The following is a 16,379-nucleotide window of genomic DNA, read 5'->3' on the forward strand; positions in this document are numbered from 1 at the left end:
GCGATGTCCAGTTGGGTTTGCTCAATCGAATCCACATCGATATCATCGAAAGAAAGAAAAAAATGCATGCAAAGACGAGGTATATTTATATACAATATAAGTCATAGAAAGAGCATCAAACATCTAAACCAGCACCCTACGCAACCCCTCCGTACCGCTCAACAACCTGCGCCCCGTAACCGGACACCGACCCTGTCCGCTCTCCCACTTGCCCTGACGGCTCTGTCCCTGCGTCTCAGCAGCCTCGTCGTCTTTCTCTCCCTCCTCTTCGTCCTCATCCTCCCACGCCGCACCGGCGCCCTCACCGTTCATGAAGTCAACCTGGCGCTGATGCTCCCCGTTCACCCAGCGGAAGATGCACACGTAGCAGAACACGTAGCCTGACTGGCAGGCGGTCGGGTTAGCTAGCGCATTTAAACATATGGGACAAGTCGACGCGGCGTCCGAGTCTGCCGGCGGGAGAGGCACAGTGAAGATGGGCAGGTAAGACGTGGCCGAGATGGGCGGTTGGATGCGGTTCCCGACGGGCGCCGCCTTGAGGGCAGATTTGCGGGGCGAGTCAGGCTCTGGGCTCTTGTTCTTCTCGGTCTCGGCAGCTTTTTGGGCCTTGGCTTGGGCTTCCTCTGCGAGACGACGCTTCTCCGACGGCGGGGTCATGCCGTTGACGACGGGGGCCGGCAGGTCCAGCATGTCGGTGGCTTTGCGGGCGAGTTGCCGCGAGAAGTCGCTTGCGTGCCACCATTCCAGGAACTTGAGCGCGAAGATCGATGCCGGCAGGAAGTAACGCAGCGAGGACAGAGCCTGCGGATACAGGTTCTGCGGGCTCAGCATCCCCAGGAGGCCGGAGCCCGGACGACGCGCACCACCGGCTGCGGGACCAGGCTTGGGCTTGGGCTCCAGGACGGCCGCGATGGCGCGGTGGTCTGCTGCGCCGAGACGGCGGATGCGCGTCCCGATCAGCCACAGGAAGGGGGAGGAGTACTTGGTGTTGTCGAAGAGGTAGGCGAGGTTGAAGGCGAGGACGGAGAAGTGATAGGCTGCGTTGACGGACGGGTAGACGTTCCGCAGGAACCACTTGTAGTAGAAGGCCAGACGCTGCTTAATAGTCGGATTCGGCGGCAGGTCGTCGCTGGGGTTATATCGCGGCCCGCCGCTTGTGATCAGTGCGGCGTGCGGCGCCGCGTGCACGTCGTACCCCTCATCGAGCTTGCGCTTCAGGTAGGGGATGCCGACCATGACGAAGAGATTCTTCCACACGTCGGAATCCCGCAGCTTGAGGGATTCACGGACGGGGGCTGGGGCGCCCAGTTGGGCTCGGGGGACTTCGCCATTTTTCGTGAGGAGGACGCGCTCCCGTTTGAGGGAGTAGAAGTTCTCGGTGAAGGAGCCACCGAAGTTGCGCAGGTAGTAGCGCTCGACTACCAGCGAGAGAAGTGCGTAGATCTCGTCATAAGAGTTCAGGACGCGGAGGAGATATCGGGGATGTCGATGAGTCGCGACTGCAAGGAGATAGCGGAGGGAGGGAGGGAGGAGGTCTGATAGTTGCTGCTCTGCGAGGAGTTCTATTGATAGTTGATCGGTTAGTTCCGGTTGGGGGATTATTGGTCATGAGTAGAACGTGTCGACTTACCAAAAAGAGACGGCTTGAGCTCGTCAAACTCCTCCTGAAGACTAGGAAGATACTCCATGGTGACAGTCGTGGCGCATCCTCGCAGATGGAAGAACAGCCAGAGTGACAATGCGGAGGTTGAATCTCCCCGGCCGCTTCAGCCGAGGTCCAGCGTCATGCGTATGACTCAGCACTGACTCAGCAGGGCCAGGCCAGGCACAAACAGGGAAAACAGGCTTGGCAGCTTGGCATGAGTCATCAGACAAACAGTGCAAACAACACCTTATCCGCGGGGCAAAAAAAAAAAAGTTTACAAATCTATAACTTGTCAGTCTTTCCGCTAACAACTGAAAGGGTCTGGAGACTCCTTCACTTTTGGCTTGGTCTTTTGAATTTCACGCACAAGTCATACTACGCAGCCATGTCGATGGACTTGGATGCACCTATGCCCATTGGGGCCCAGGAACATGTTGCGCCGACGTATGTTGACCCCTCTTTTTCTACTGCAGTGCCCAGAAGGAGGCAAATGGTGCTTTTTGGACCCTCGAGAACGGGAAATCTTTGCATTTTCAGAATGGATGGAAAGCCAGGATGCTAATATATCTTTTTTTAGCATCCTCTGTTGCAACTGTGGTGCCCCCATCGATGGCACATCATCCGCCGGTGCACTGTGTACGGACTGCGTCAGGTTGAGTGTCGATATCTCCGCCGGTGTCCAGCGAGAGGCGGTACTTCATACCTGCCGAGACTGCGAGCGGTGGCTGCAGCCCCCAAGTGCTTGGGTCAGCGCCCCTCTCGAATCGAAAGAGCTGTTGGCTCTTTGTCTGCGTCGGCTGCGCGGTCTGTCCAAGGTTCGCATTATCGATGCCAGCTTCCTCTGGACGGAACCGCACTCGCGACGTATCAAGGTCAAGATTACTATTCAACAGGAGGCATACGAATCGATTGTGCAGCAGACGTTCGAGGTTGAATATGTCGTCGCATACCAGCAGTGTCGGGAGTGTATGAAGTCGTTCACGCCCCACGTCTGGGCTGCTCAGGTTCAAGTGCGGCAGAAGGTGCCTCATAAGCGGACGTTCTTGTATCTGGAGCAGCTTATCCTGCATCACCAGGCCCATCAGGACACCGTGAATATCAAGGAAGCCAAGGACGGTATCGATTTCTTCTTCGCCCAGCGGAATCAGGCGGAGAAGATGGTGGATTTCCTGTCCTCCGTGGCGCCTACGAAAGTCAAGAAGGCGCAGGAGCTCATCTCCATGGATATCCACACGTCAACCAAGTCTTACAAGTTCACCTTTTCCATGGAAATTGTCCCCATCTGCAAGGACGACCTGGTCGCCCTTCCCATCAAGCTCTCCCGATCGCTCGGCAACATCTCGCCTCTGACTCTGTGCTACCGTGTCGGCACGTCGGTCAACCTTCTCGATCCGAATACCCTCCAGACGGCCGATGTTCCAGCGAACATCTACTGGCGCTCGCCCTTCAAGACCCTCGCCGATGTGACCGAGTTGACCGAGTTCATCGTCATGGACATCGAGCCGACGGGCAAGTCCAACGGCCGGTTCCACCTCGCCGAGGTCACGGTCGCGCGCGCGTCCGATCTGGGCTCCAACGACCAGACGTATTTCTGCCGCACGCATCTCGGCGGTGTCCTGCACGTCGGTGACTCCGTCATGGGCTACCATCTGACCGGCACCAACTTCAACGACGACAACTTCGAAGCCATCGAGGCCAGCAGCCAGTACGGATCCACTATTCCGGATGTGGTGCTAGTCAAGAAGCACTACGCCCGCAAGAAGAAGAACAAGCGTAACTGGCGCGTCAAGCGCATGGCGCTCGAGCACGAGCAGGAAGCGCAGGCGGCGGCGGCGGCCGGCGGCGGTGGCAACAACCGGAAGCAAGACCAGGAGCGGGAGCGTCTCGAGGCGGACTTCGAGATGTTCTTGCGCGACGTGGAGGAGGACCAGGAACTGCGGCAGACGCTCGACCTGTACAAGGTCAAGAATCAAGCCGCCCAGCAGTCGGGTGGAATGGAGATGGATGAGGAGAGCGACGGTGGTGACGACGCAGGAGTTCCCAAGATCAACATGGAGGAACTACTTGATGACTTTGATGAGCTGAATATGGGAGGCAACGAATGATTCTGGGGGAGAATGCGGACTTGATCATCACGACTGCACAATGGGTTTGGCGTTCCATGGTTTACTTGATCTGATACTCTAAAAGCACTGGTTTGAACGGCCAGGATTTTTCTTTTTTTCTTTTTTTACAACCTTCATAGTACATACAAGCACTTTTATGGTGTATACAAAACGAAGTCGATTTCTTCGTATCACTGGTATCATCTATAACTATCGTAGAAAACATCCATCCAAAGAAAATATAAAACCATCAAAAAATCTTAGCCAGGACCTTCTTCGCATCATCCCCAAGAGCCGCACGCCCAGCAGGCACCTTATCACGACCCAGCTTGACCTCATTCTGCCTAAACACTCTCCGAATTTCCCCATCTCCCTTCCTCCCCTTCTTCTCCCCACCCAGCCCAGCACCCTCCTTCCTCCCCCTCTTCTCCTTCTCCTCATTCTTCCTCTGAATCCCCGAAATAACCTTCCCCTGCTCAACACCCTCCACAAAGACCTGATCCTCCTTGCGCGCACGCGCATCCTCGATCTTCTGCCTAGCCTCCCTCTCCGATCTCTCCCGCTGCACCTGCTCCATCAGATCCGCCCACTTAAACCCACGCAGATACTTCATATTCCACACATCATCGTGGTACCAGCTACCCTTGCGGCCGCCCACAATGGACGCATTCAGCGACTCCGCGCAAATCTTCGCCGTCTTCTTAGACGCAAACTCCACCCACCCGTCCGTGTAGATCTTCCGCTTATTGGACCGGCGGCGCGGCGCGGACGCCCCGCGGACCTCGGGCTGCAGGAATACTTTCGTGATGGGGCTGAAGCCGCGCGTCTCGAGCAGGGATTTGAGCGCGAAGGGCTTGAGGTACGGCGGTAGCGAGGAGAGGTATACCACGCCAGTTTTGTTCTTCTTGGGGGGCTTGGTTGCGCCCTTTTTCGTGCTGCTGCTGGTGGTTGACTTGTGCGCGGTTGCGTCGAGGTAGTGGTCGTCTTCGTCTTTTTCTTCGTCGATCTCGCCGTCGAGGTCCATGCCGCCGTCTGAATCTTCGTCGTCGTCTTCATCTTCGGCTGTGGTGGTCGACTTGGCGCGCTTCTTCGTCTTGATCTTCGCCGTGCGGCTTTCCCCGTCGGAAGAGTCGTCGTCGGAGCCGGTGTCAGATCCGGCGTTGTTTCCCGTTCTTGTCCTCCGTCGCTTCACAGATCGTACTTTGGATTCCTCTGCGGCTTCGGAATCGTAGCCAGCTTCACTGCCTTGTCCTTCTTCGTCGTCGCTGTCGACGATGTCGAGGAACTCGTTCCTCTTGCGGGTGGTCATTGCGGTGGAGGAAGAGATACCGCTGAAAAATGGATTTTTTTAAAGTCGATCCGTTCTGCACTGTAGTAGCCTGTTAATTTAAAGCAGGTATGTTTGTCCAGCTGAGATGCGATCAATATTTGGGCAATTGTCAGTTCAACGTTGAGGTGGGTTGATGATTTCCCCGTCAATCTTTTTTTTCTGCCGGGCGGTGGAAGGGACAAAACTTGTGGCCAATCACCGGCGGCAGAGTCATCTTATACTTTTCGAGATTCCATTGCAGACTCCATGATCTGAGAACAAAATTCGGGTTCAGCTACTATGCTATGCTATGATTTGGAATTGATTGACAAGGATGGTCCCGTGTCGTCGGCATCTGTGCTTAGAATGTTAATTCATTTTAGCTGGATTGGCATCTGAATTCTAAACGATAGTATATAAAAAAAGAGAAAAGAACAATATGAGTCTATACATTTATGAGGCAACAGCCGTAGGAAAACTATGTACGCAATGAACTTAGCCACAATGCAAGAAACGGGTATGATGAACAACGATGTAACGGTCCGAGTCGAACAACCAAGACGCCCCAACATTTCTAGACAAGATCTGAACAGAACCGAGGAAACCAGACCAGGGGAGGAGGGCGAATAACCCACTCAAATCCCAAAAGCCCATTTCAACCGCTCGTAGGCGAAGAAGCCAGTGGCTACCATTGGGATCACCTTGACGTATCCGATGGTCAGCCCGACCCAGAACCCTCGGAACCCGCGCTCGAGCCAGATTGTCCGCGCGGTTTCAAGGATCCCCAGCCGGCGGCCGTCACCGACCACGCCGCCGACTTGCATCCGTCGCCGCATCACCTCGAGCGGGTATGATGAGGTTTGGGAGACGAGACCGGCCAGGGCCCCGGAGAAGAGCTCGGCGGCGGCGGTCAGTTGTGGTCGTCGTGATCCTCTGCGGGAAGATTCTGAGCCCGGGATGGTGGTGTGTTCGGCGAGGGAAGGCGAGCGGAGCCAGTCGCCGACAGTGTCATGGGTGAGGAACGACACGCCCGCGTACGGGAGCATGCCTAAGAGTGTCGGGACGAATCCCCGGTAGAAGTTGGCCAGGCCGGAAGAAGGCATAGCGTTGTGCACGACAGCCGAAGCATGCCCCGCTGCCGTTGCGGTCGCCGACGAGGGCGGAGGGGCCTTGGGCTGCACAGGCTGTTCTCGGTAGATCTGCCGGACGATGTCCCTCAAGGATGATCGCGACGTCCGTTTAGTCTCGAAGGCCAGTCGCACCCGTATTAACTCGAGGGGGTATGTGAAAAACACCGACGTGGTTCCGGCCAGACTGCCCGAGGCCAGCCGGCGAAAGGCCGTTTCCTTGTCGCGAGACGGGATCACCACCGCCCGAATCTGCTCGTACGCAAGGAACTTAATGCCTGCATAGGGGAAGATGCGGAGAAGCGTCGCCGAGTGCCCCTTAAAAAGACCCCGCAGACCCTCATGGTGCTTGATCTCCCGGACGGCTGCTACCAGGCCGAACCAGCTGCCACTGTATTTTGCAAACTGGGGGTTGGAGGCTTGAAATAAGATCTTCACCCGGTCGAGCGGTGCCACCACAGATTTGGCCTGCATACCATCCAATCCATCAGTCGACCGCACTTCTAACTACTACAGCCACCCATATAACCGGAAGTATCACTCACCGCACACCCTGCTAACCCCCCCGCAACGCCACTTCTTGCGATGTAGCCCGCACTACGCTTGTCGATCGCCTTGTGTTCCCCCGGGTCGCTCGCACTCTTGTGTGTAGACGAAGGGTCGTCGACTCGGGTCGTGGGATCTGTCGCTGCGGTCGTCTGACTGCTCGTGGTGGCGGATGCCGGTCCTCGCGCAGACCTCGGCTGCGCGGCTTGGTCCATCTGCGAATGTGTTGCGAGTTTGTTGCCGCAAGGGAGTTCTTTCAACTGGAACCGGATATTATAAAGAAAGAATCACAATGGACATTCTCCGGAACAATAACAGACTTGGAGCACGTGTCCAAACTGAAAGTCCAGTTCGGCGAGTCGGAATGGGGGAGGATGTCACGCGAATAATCTATCGGACAGTCGGGGCCAGGATAGTATGAGGGTATAATGCGTTAAAGATAGAGAGTAGGAATGGAACCGCTTTTGTACAAATCTAACAATGCAGTACAATACCGTGGGGAAAAGGTCACCAAAAAGTGAGGGAGGTTGATAATCCGGGGAATGGCGGGTCGTGGGGGGGAAAAGAAAAAGGACGATGGCGATGATGCCATGCATTTCTTCCTGACTATTGGGACAGTACACCTCTGACGTGCCGATACCCGCGGGTGTGCTGGTGGCGGGTGTATTTTACCGTCACATTACACTTCGGGATCCGAGAGGGGCGTTTGTTTCTCCGTCGCCAACCGCTATATAGGCTCATGCCTCAGGTGTTGATTGAGGTTAGGAGTCATGTGAGTACTGTGCCATCTACAGCATCCAGCATACACAGGTATAGGTAACAACCAAGGTACTTTCGAGTGATGTGCTTGGCATGATTTGTATTTCTCTTTCCATCTGGAGACTCGAAGATATAGACTTCATCTAGTGTGCAGATGCACCTCTATCCCGAACTTATGGCTTGACTGACTCTGTTGTCTAATTAGTTACTGGTCAGAGTTAACTATAACTGGTATGTCCGTCTGGTAGGTAGTAGTATATCTGGTCGCATGGTCACTTTCGTGGTACGGAGTAGTAATCAACCTTATATTCAAGATCGAATGAGAAGCTTCCTGATAAAAGATGATCTAGAAGCCAATGGCTCAAGAAAGCTTCGTCGAATCAACAGGCAGGCAAAGTAATCCGGATCGACTCATGGATCGTGGCGACAGTGGTCTGATGGAGAGAACCAATGATAGAGGTGGTGATTGTCTGGGACGTTGATCTGCTTGCACGGGATCTGGGGCTCTCGGCGAATCACCAGCCAAGCATTGCTAATCGTCTGGCATGGTGTACATGCTGCCTGGTTTGCTCAACGGCTGAGGTGGGAGTATAAATAGATGCCACCGGAACATTTCCATGATTACTCTACCAGTGCTTTTCATTCTTACTCTACTGTCCTACTGTGACCTTGTGTCTGGACTTGATTGATTTTTCCTGCTGCCGTTCGCGGAACAAACGATCTACAGAGTACTACTACTACGACATCATCGGCGTTACGTCATACAACATACTCTGAGTATCTCAATAAAGTCTAGGTATGCAACCTGAGGTCTATTTGACTCTATTCGAAATCCTCTACATCAAATATCGAGAAAGCGACTTACCAATTCGATAGGCTTCCGTCAAAATGGTTCATCCGTCCTCAACCTGCTGCAAGACCTCCGGAGACGGAATGTGCGCCTGCGCTGCGCAAGCCAAATGCTCCTGCGGCAAAGAGAGTGCTCTCCACTGTACCTGCAACAAGGCTTCCACCGAGAATGCGACTTCCGGAGCTCGATGCTCGTGCAGTATGTCCCCGATTCTGGAAAAATGTTGCGATTGGTGGAAATGATGGCACTGACACCTCCAGGATCTCGCCCCGCGGGACAATGTACGTGCGAGCGCGCCGTGACTGAGAACCACCCCGTCACGGGCGCAACCTGCCCCTGTGGAAAGAGAGGCGCCGGTGAGTTGGGATTTCTGGAACATTACAATCCGCTAGCATCAACTGATTTGTTTCCTTTAGAGTCCTGCACCTGTGAGAAGGTCAGCGCGGTGGAATCGGCGGCCGAGCATATCGAGACCGATTTCACTAGCCATAGTGCCCATCATACTCACCATCTTCACCATGGACACAAATAGAGTGGGGTGAGGATGTCTGCTTGGACAGGGGTTGTTGTTAGGGTCCCTGGGTTATGGCGTTCAGTGGAGTTCTCGAAGGGATGGGCTTTTCTTTTTCTATGATTTATGTGCTGGATTTGGCTGGGTTTCACTGAATACTCGGGGATAAGCTAAATGCAGGATGCATGCACATGTGATGTATCAGGGTGGGATCATGGGAATGATTCAAATCAGATGTCGATTTTGAGCTGTCATTATTCTTTCAATTGATAACGTTGTAGATTGAATATAAAATAGGGAACAAGTCCACTAGGCAGTTTGAATGTTAAAAACCCACTATACTAGTACCACTCTAGGACTCAGCTATGTTTGATGTTAGACAGACCTCATACTAAAACATCACGTGTGTGATCAATCAGCCACAGCACCGCCACATCGCATCAATATAATCCCGTGACTCCACCGGATCGGCCGCGGGAGTGGCTCAACACGGTTCTCCCTAAATGAATGCATGCATGCATGGAGCATCTGCCTGCTGGTCAAAAGAGCTCCTACCCCTCGGTGCAATCTCTCTATTAACCCTCGAACCCGACCCTCTCTCATCTGTCATCTTACTCGGTGCCTTTCTGGTATCCTCCCCCTGAGTGACAGAGTGTGACCGCATTGCGACTCCCCGACACCCTATCTGTCTCCGTCGCGCTATCAGACCCCCTCCATACACCCACCTCACCGAAGCTCTCCGTTAATTGCGCGCCATGTCCCACACGCCACACAGGGGATAATCGAAAATTACGTGCAACCAATACATTGTTCCCTGCACACATGGTTTTGTTCCCATAGGGGATTTCCACCGACTTTCCAGCGGTGCTGTATGCGCTTATAGGGAGTGAAGGAAGAAAGGAGACCACGACCACGACCACGACTCGTTTCTCACCGAACTTGTCGCCCTGGCCTCGTTGCCGCCAACCATCCTACCCACCGACTCGATACTATACCCATGATCAATCGTCCGCCATGTCGTCTATGCGAGGATTGGTCCAGTTTATCGCTGACTTGCGCAATGCGAGAGCGCGGGAACTCGAAGAGAAGCGGGTGAACAAAGAATTGGCAAATATCCGACAGAAGTTCAAGAGCGGTAGTCTCAACGGCTACCAGAAGAAGAAATATGTCTGCAAGCTGCTCTACGTGTACATTCAGGGGTACGATGTCGATTTCGGGCACTTGGAGGCCGTCAACCTCATCTCGTCGAGCAAATACTCGGAGAAGCAGATCGGCTATCTGGCTGTCACCCTGTTCCTGCATGAACAACACGAGCTGCTGCACCTGGTTGTGAACAGCATCCGCAAGGACCTACTGGACTATAATGAGTTGAATAATTGTTTAGCGTTGCATGCGGTCGCCAACGTCGGTGGCAGAGAAATGGGAGAGGCCCTGGCAACGGATGTGCACCGGTTACTGATCTCGCCGTGAGTGGACTCGTCTTGCCCCGAGGCATCGTATTGTGCTCACATGCTTCATAGGACCTCCAAGGCGTTTGTTAAGAAGAAGGCCGCTTTGACCCTCCTCCGACTATACCGCAAATACCCCGGGATTGTACAGAACGAATGGGCCGAGCGCATAATCTCGTTGATGGACGACCCGGACATGGGTGTCACTTTGTCAGTAACGTCGCTCGTCATGGCATTGGCACAGGATATGCCCGACGAGTACCGCGGAAGCGCCGTGAAAGCTGCTCTACGTCTGAAGAAGGTCGTGGTGGATAATGACGTTGCGCCTGATTATCTCTACTACCGCGTGCCATGCCCGTGGATCCAGGTCAAATTCCTGCGCTTGCTACAATACTACCCGCCATCGGGTATGTATACGTCCTCTGGCTAAATACTTGCTTATGCTCATGGCTAACCCTATCCAGATGACAGCCATGTTCGTGAAATTATTCGTGAATCTCTGCAACAGATCATGCATGTAGCCATGGACACTCCGAAAAACGTGCAACAAAACAATGCGCAAAATGCAGTGCTCTTCGAAGCTATCAATCTGCTGATTCACCTCGACACTGAGCACGGCCTTATGATGCAGATCTCGACTCGCTTAGGAAAATACATCCAGTCTAGGGAAACTAACGTGCGGTATCTGGGCTTGGAAGCCATGACCCATTTCGCCGCCCGGGCGGAAACCCTGGATCCCATCAAGAAGCATCAGAACATCATTTTGGGGTCCCTGCGGGACCGGGACATTAGTGTGCGACGCAAGGGTTTGGATCTGATTTACAGCATGTGCGACACCACGAACGCGGGCCCGATTGTGAATGAGCTGTTACGCTACCTACAGACGGCCGATTATGCCATCCGGGAGGAAATGGTCCTCAAGGTTGCCATTCTTACAGAGAAGTACGCAACCGATGCGCAGTGGTACATTGACATGACCTTGAAACTTCTGTCTCTCGCAGGAGATCATGTCAACGATGAAGTGTGGCAACGTGTTATCCAGATCGTGACAAACAACGAAGAGTTGCAGGCGTACGCGGCACTGACCCTGCTCAATTACATGAAGACGGAATGCCATGAGAGTCTAGTGAAAATCGGATGCTACGTCCTAGGCGAGTTCGGCCATCTCATTGCCGATAACCAGGGGTCAAGCCCCATCGAGCAGTTTTTGGCCTTGCAGGCGAAGATGATCACCAGCACCGACAACACGCGCGCAATGATCCTGTCGTCCTTTGTCAAATTCGTCAACCTCTTCCCCGAGATTAAACCGCAGCTCCTGCACATATTCCGTCTGTACAGTCATTCCCCGGATTCCGAGTTGCAGCAGCGTGCTTTCGAATATCTGTCGCTCGCGACGCTCCCCACCGACGATCTTCTTCGGACGGTCTGTGATGAGATGCCGCCTTTCTCTGAGAGGGCCTCGATCCTCCTGTCTCGCCTCCACCAGAGGACAGCCGGTACCAGCGACAAGAAGACTTGGGTTGTGGGTGGCAAGGACGCCAATATCGATAAGAAGGAGGTCCTCATGGCGCAGAACACGGGACTCAAGCGATCCTTCACCACGATCGTCAACGGCAACAAGACCGGAGCGAATGGAATGACTCCCACGGGGGCCTCGAGCGCGTCAGGTGACCTAGCGGGACTGGACCTCAGCGTTCCCTCAGCGCCGGCCCCCAATATGGCCAGCGCGGCACATCTCACACCCGACTGGCACATCGGGTACAACCGGTTGTACTTTGGAGAGGAGGGGGTGCTCTTCGAGGATGCCCAGATCCAGGTTGGGATGCGGTCGGAGTATCGTGGCCACTTGGGTGTGGTGAAGATCTACCTGACCAACAAGGCAACATTCCCACTCGGCTCGCTGACAACGACCCTGGACAATAAGTCCGCGCCGAACCTGAAGTCGGACAGCAAGAGCATCCCAGAGCCTTCGGTGCCGGCATCGGGCCAAACGCAGCAGACCTTCTTCTTCGAGTCTCGGGGTCCCTTCTTCGATGCGCCCACGATCCGGATCTCCTACCTGGCCGGTGCGCTGCAGGCTTACACCTTGCAGCTTCCGGTGCTGATGCACCGGTACATGGAGCCGTCGACGCTGCCTACGGATGAGTTCTTCAAGCGATGGAGGCAGATCGGCGGGGGGCCGCTGGAGGCGCAGAGCACGTTCGGGGCCACTGCGAAAGCGAAGGACGTTGACGTGACATTCACGCGATGGCTTGTGCAGAGTCTCCGGTGGAAGATCCTGGATGGCGTGGACCCGAATCCGGTCAATATTGTCGGATGTGCGGTGTTCCAGTTCGCCGATGGCAAAACGGGGTGTCTCCTGCGGTTGGAGCCCAATTACGAGAAGCGGGTAAGTCTCTTTCTTCCGTTATTCTGTGACAGTGGATGGAAAACTAATCGGAGTTACGTAGATGTATCGGGTGACCATTCGGGCAACCAAAGAACTCGTTCCCCAGGCGCTGGCCAAGCAGATGGAGCAGAGACTGTCTCAGGGACGACTGCGCGAAGACGTGTACACAGTTTAATGGAGTGGTTGCGAATGCAAACTCGTCCACATTTCGAACCTTGTCTAATAACTAATCTTCATCAGCCTTTTCTTTCTTTTTTCCTCTTTTTTCCTTTCTCTCTTCTTTCCATTCACCGCATTGATCATCTTGCTGGCGATGCGAGGTGGCCATTGGTTGTATTTTATTGAGATCACCAAGTATATAGTATATTTCCCCGAACAGCATTACCATTCGACTGGCGTGTTATGCAATATTTTCAACAGCCCGACATGCAAGAGCCCCCTCCTACTCTCCCTCTTTTAGTAATAGATACACGATAATCGTCATTCGTCAAACCCTATAAAAAAGCTCATACAACCCTAGCCTCATGCTTCGGCGGACGATCCCCAAAAAGCGTAGTCCCCACACGCACCTCATCACTCCCCAAGGCAATCGCACCCTCAAAATCCTCACTCATCCCCATACTCAACTCCAACTCCGCCTCCTCCCCCGTCAACCCCAGCTCGCCCACAACCCGATCCCTCGTCTCCCTCAAACACACAAAATCCTCATTCTCATTCTCCGCCGTCGTCGCCTTCGACCGCGCAATAGCCCCAATAGTCATCACCCCCTGCAGCGCCAAATTCGGACATTGCTCCCTCACAAACCGACACAACTCCACCGCGCCCTTCACGGGTTCCACCCCCGCCTTATTCTCCTCGCCGGACGTATTAACCTGCACAAACACCCGCAGCCGGGGTTCGTGGTCCTCCGCGCGAAACTCGGCAGACCGCGCGCCCCAGCCTTTATTGAGGAGGGACGCCTTCTTCTCAGAGTCGACGCTCTCGACGGCCCACAGGGAGCGCACGTCGCGCGCGAGAGTGACGCATTTGTTGGATTGCAGGCCGCCGATGAAGTGCCAGCGGATGGTGGGCGGGAGGAGCTTGGACTTTTCTTGCAGCTCTTGGAGGTAGTTCTCGCCGAAGTGGAGGTGCGATGCGGGGGGTGAGTGCAAGGCGAGGATGTCGGAGGCGGGTTTGAGCTTGGAGACTGCTATTAGGCGGATGGGTTTGGTGGTGTTGCGGCCGGCGGAGGCTGAGGATGCTGTGATGCGGGCGGTTACGGCGGAGAGGTTGGAGAGGAGGGTGGCGGTTCGGGTGGGGGAGGGGGGCATGATTGTTGTGGGCTCGGACATTACGTTGGGGTTATTGGTGGGTGTTATGTGAGGTCGAAGAGGTTTGAGGTTTCTGTTTCAGGAGGTGTTCAGAGGGGAATGAAGATGGATCGCGATGGACGAGAGATCGTGTGTATATGTGGGGTTCGTTATTATGCCGGCAGTTGTTAGTCAGGGATGTATAAACAGACATAACTCTCGTAGTGGTACGCTAGCCCGATACAGATTAGCGGCTCATCCGTTTCCGTCCATCTGGCTGATCACCTGGCTGAGTGAGATCCACTTTGCAATTTACTCTTTCCATACTTCATACTCTTTCAGTCATGGTATCATGTATGGCTCTGTGATGGCAGGTCGATACTCCTAGAGACACCTTTCTCGTGTATTGATCCGATTATTGATATTCACTCGCTGAGCATCGATCATATGACCAGTCTCATGCTCTTGGCTCTTCTTTCATGATCACAATGAAATCGTTTCAGCCACTATTGATCACTAGGCACCTCCATTCTTTTCTGGCCTTCATTTGCGCCGTGACATTTTATCTGACAGCCAAGGCTCTTAGGTGCTCGAGGTTGTATTCGTGCGTGAGGGGATCCCGAAAGAGACCGATCCAGTCATTGACCCGTTCGGCCCAGTCGGCACCACGAACCACAGGATTACCTGATTACCACCATGATGCACCCTGCACCGTTGGGATAATTCCTCACGTCTTCAGGGAATAGATCTTCTTCAGTCACAAGGATGGTATTCTTAGGTGCCTCCTGCGGGGGGCAATTCCCCCATTGGACCGCTGCCTGCTGGCCGGCGCCAACAGAGCGCCAGATGAACCAACGAGGACTGATGCTATTACGTCCTGCAGCTGGCCTGACGAGATCTACCCAACTTTCACCCCTCCTGTAAGATGGATAGTTTGACTAAAGCTGTATCCAGGACCGTGAAGAAACGCCAGATTGCAAATCTAGCCCAGTCCATGGCCATCAACCGTAGGCAACTGTAACGGGAAGCGCTTCCTTTGACGCTGGCCCTTCTGACACTTGGGCCCTGATCCACTCTTCCACGTCTATCCGTGCTGACGTCAAAGAGTCATTATTTACCCCAATGTGCCCATCATCGTTCTCTTTCTTTCTTTCCCCAATTGTGCCTGACGTCTTCTTTCACGATTGGGTATATCTGATTCCTTCGCCCCGTTCTTTGATTCCCTGTCAGTTCTTTTGCTCAGCTTGCTGTCTTCATTGTATACTTTCTTTCAATCGATCTTTCGATCCTCCTCCATTCTTTCTTTCGGGTAGCAAACCAAAAGGCCTGGTGTCGGACATAGTCTGATATCTAGCAGGCAGTAGTCGCCTCGACCTCTCAGCCCGTACCAGTCTTCTCGCAATAGCGACAACCGTGTCATTCATCGATCTCCAATCTGGAATCTTGAAGATATCCTCCTAGAACACAATTGCAGCGGCCGTACCTCCTGCGATCACCCAACAATTTCGGCCCGGAAGCTCGCGGAATCGTGGACTAGAAAAAAAAAAATAACATCATTCCCCACCATCAACCACAATACACATTTATTCTTACTTTCCATACTCTCTGCTGGCCAGATAGAGTTGTCCCGAGCCCGTTCTAACTTTCGAATATTACACTCCGAACACCATGTGCCGACAATACCTGACCCTCTACGTCTTCTGCCAGTGCGAGGAGGATGCCGGCCACCAGGCCTGCACCGACCGCAAGAAATCCGACTGCGCTGGCGTGGCGATCGAGACGGTCTACATGCAGTGTTTCTGCAATGCGCACGCGACCAAGGGATTCAAGACGGAGAAGAAGTCCGAGCGGAAGAAGCGCAGTTCCCTCGAGGGCTCCGGTGAGAAGATCTCCTTCTCGCTGCGGAGGAAATGGAACCAGCACATGTTTGCCCTTCGGTCGCGGACATTCTGAATTCATCAATATCATGAGGTCTCATGGTTGGGGCTTCGAACAAGCCATGAACGATAGAAGCCCACAAAGAGAGAGGGTCGAAACCGGGTTGTTGTGAAGGCAGACTTGGGCCCTTCCCTCGAAGCTTGATTCGGAATGAATGCATTGAATGTGTCTGTCCAGGTGTCAGTGGCTGCTTGTCTTTTATCATTGATCTAGGAGTTTGGAATCGGGGATAAAGGAGGGGTGGTGGAGTTTTTTGTAATTAAATTATTGGTCTTCTCAAAGATCTTCTGTAGTCTTTCTGGAATGAAACCAATCCCACTTGGTCTATATACTCCATTGACAATAGTCTACCCCGAGTGGATCAACCATTATCGTCGATCATTGCCCGTCAGGCGCCTGCGTGCAAGGTCACCGATGGAGTATGGGGTCTGTCGATCACCGGCTGGGGTTGTCGCGACACGAT

General features: G+C 53.8%; 8 protein-coding genes across 8 annotated transcripts; 4 read left to right on the plus strand and 4 right to left on the minus strand.

Annotated features, from left to right (window-relative positions):
* Nucleotides 1-13: 13 nt before the first annotated feature.
* pex12 (ubiquitin-protein ligase peroxin 12) lies at nt 14-1,712 on the minus strand. The gene is made up of 2 exons (XM_024834954.1): nt 1,631-1,712; nt 14-1,562 (listed from the first exon to the last, which is right to left on the minus strand). Exons 1-2 carry the CDS (start codon nt 1,686-1,688, stop codon nt 124-126), a joined length of 1,497 nt encoding a protein of 498 aa, XP_024694188.1. The 5' UTR covers nt 1,689-1,712; the 3' UTR covers nt 14-123.
* Nucleotides 1,713-1,947: 235 nt separating this feature from the next.
* Nucleotides 1,948-3,924, plus strand: P168DRAFT_250380 (ribosome-binding protein NMD3). Its single transcript, XM_024834211.1, has 2 exons — nt 1,948-2,089; nt 2,223-3,924. The coding sequence occupies exons 1-2, from the start codon at nt 2,031-2,033 to the stop codon at nt 3,748-3,750; spliced, it is 1,587 nt and encodes a 528-aa protein (XP_024694189.1). The 5' UTR covers nt 1,948-2,030; the 3' UTR covers nt 3,751-3,924.
* A 76-nt stretch (nt 3,925-4,000) lies between these two features.
* P168DRAFT_303360 (RNA-binding ATPase activator ESF2) lies at nt 4,001-5,177 on the minus strand (the record flags this gene model as incomplete). Its single annotated transcript, XM_024838748.1, has 1 exon — nt 4,001-5,177. Exon 1 carries the CDS (start codon nt 5,057-5,059, stop codon nt 4,001-4,003), a length of 1,059 nt encoding a protein of 352 aa, XP_024694190.1. The 5' UTR covers nt 5,060-5,177.
* A 293-nt stretch (nt 5,178-5,470) lies between these two features.
* P168DRAFT_250386 (coenzyme A transporter) lies at nt 5,471-7,276 on the minus strand. Its single transcript, XM_024834212.1, has 2 exons — nt 6,732-7,276; nt 5,471-6,654 (listed from the first exon to the last, which is right to left on the minus strand). Exons 1-2 carry the CDS (start codon nt 6,945-6,947, stop codon nt 5,695-5,697), a joined length of 1,176 nt encoding a protein of 391 aa, XP_024694191.1. The 5' UTR covers nt 6,948-7,276; the 3' UTR covers nt 5,471-5,694.
* A 776-nt stretch (nt 7,277-8,052) lies between these two features.
* On the plus strand, nt 8,053-9,157 carry P168DRAFT_289054 (putative copper resistance protein Crd2). The gene is made up of 4 exons (XM_024836915.1): nt 8,053-8,287; nt 8,368-8,539; nt 8,602-8,697; nt 8,758-9,157. The coding sequence occupies exons 2-4, from the start codon at nt 8,380-8,382 to the stop codon at nt 8,871-8,873; spliced, it is 372 nt and encodes a 123-aa protein (XP_024694192.1). The 5' UTR covers nt 8,053-8,287; nt 8,368-8,379; the 3' UTR covers nt 8,874-9,157.
* A 709-nt stretch (nt 9,158-9,866) lies between these two features.
* P168DRAFT_280509 (AP-2 complex subunit alpha) lies at nt 9,867-12,864 on the plus strand (the record flags this gene model as incomplete). Its single annotated transcript, XM_024835871.1, has 4 exons — nt 9,867-10,318; nt 10,373-10,707; nt 10,765-12,689; nt 12,751-12,864. The coding sequence occupies 4 exons, from the start codon at nt 9,867-9,869 to the stop codon at nt 12,862-12,864; spliced, it is 2,826 nt and encodes a 941-aa protein (XP_024694193.1).
* Nucleotides 12,865-13,038: 174 nt separating this feature from the next.
* P168DRAFT_289055 (YggS family pyridoxal phosphate enzyme) lies at nt 13,039-14,343 on the minus strand. Its single transcript, XM_024836916.1, has one exon. The coding sequence runs from the start codon at nt 13,997-13,999 to the stop codon at nt 13,196-13,198; it is 804 nt and encodes a 267-aa protein (XP_024694194.1). The 5' UTR covers nt 14,000-14,343; the 3' UTR covers nt 13,039-13,195.
* A 1,167-nt stretch (nt 14,344-15,510) lies between these two features.
* On the plus strand, nt 15,511-16,166 carry P168DRAFT_127258 (uncharacterized protein). Its single transcript, XM_024832658.1, has one exon. The coding sequence runs from the start codon at nt 15,696-15,698 to the stop codon at nt 16,026-16,028; it is 333 nt and encodes a 110-aa protein (XP_024694195.1). The 5' UTR covers nt 15,511-15,695; the 3' UTR covers nt 16,029-16,166.
* The last annotated feature ends 213 nt before the right edge of the window (nt 16,167-16,379 follow it).

Source organism: Aspergillus campestris (assembly GCF_002847485.1).
Source record: "Aspergillus campestris IBT 28561 chromosome Unknown P168scaffold_4, whole genome shotgun sequence".
NCBI lineage: Eukaryota > Fungi > Ascomycota > Eurotiomycetes > Eurotiales > Aspergillaceae > Aspergillus > Aspergillus campestris.

Coding starts and splice junctions, on each gene's coding strand:
- P168DRAFT_289055 (XM_024836916.1), bottom strand. CDS start 13,999: ATGCCCCCCTCCCCCACCCGAACCGCCACCCTCCTCTCCAACCTCTCC.
- P168DRAFT_250386 (XM_024834212.1), bottom strand. CDS start 6,947: ATGGACCAAGCCGCGCAGCCGAGGTCTGCGCGAGGACCGGCATCCGCC. Junction 6,655..6,731: donor GGGGGTTAGCAGGGTGTGCG/GTGAGTGATACT, acceptor GATGGTATGCAG/GCCAAATCTGTGGTGGCACC.
- P168DRAFT_127258 (XM_024832658.1), top strand. CDS start 15,696: ATGCCGGCCACCAGGCCTGCACCGACCGCAAGAAATCCGACTGCGCTG.
- P168DRAFT_250380 (XM_024834211.1), top strand. CDS start 2,031: ATGTCGATGGACTTGGATGCACCTATGCCCATTGGGGCCCAGGAACAT. Junction 2,090..2,222: donor CAGGAACATGTTGCGCCGAC/GTATGTTGACCC, acceptor ATCTTTTTTTAG/CATCCTCTGTTGCAACTGTG.
- pex12 (XM_024834954.1), bottom strand. CDS start 1,688: ATGGAGTATCTTCCTAGTCTTCAGGAGGAGTTTGACGAGCTCAAGCCG. Junction 1,563..1,630: donor GCTCAAGCCGTCTCTTTTTG/GTAAGTCGACAC, acceptor AACTATCAATAG/AACTCCTCGCAGAGCAGCAA.
- P168DRAFT_289054 (XM_024836915.1), top strand. CDS start 8,380: ATGGTTCATCCGTCCTCAACCTGCTGCAAGACCTCCGGAGACGGAATG. Junction 8,540..8,601: donor CGGAGCTCGATGCTCGTGCA/GTATGTCCCCGA, acceptor TGACACCTCCAG/GATCTCGCCCCGCGGGACAA. Junction 8,698..8,757: donor CTGTGGAAAGAGAGGCGCCG/GTGAGTTGGGAT, acceptor TGTTTCCTTTAG/AGTCCTGCACCTGTGAGAAG.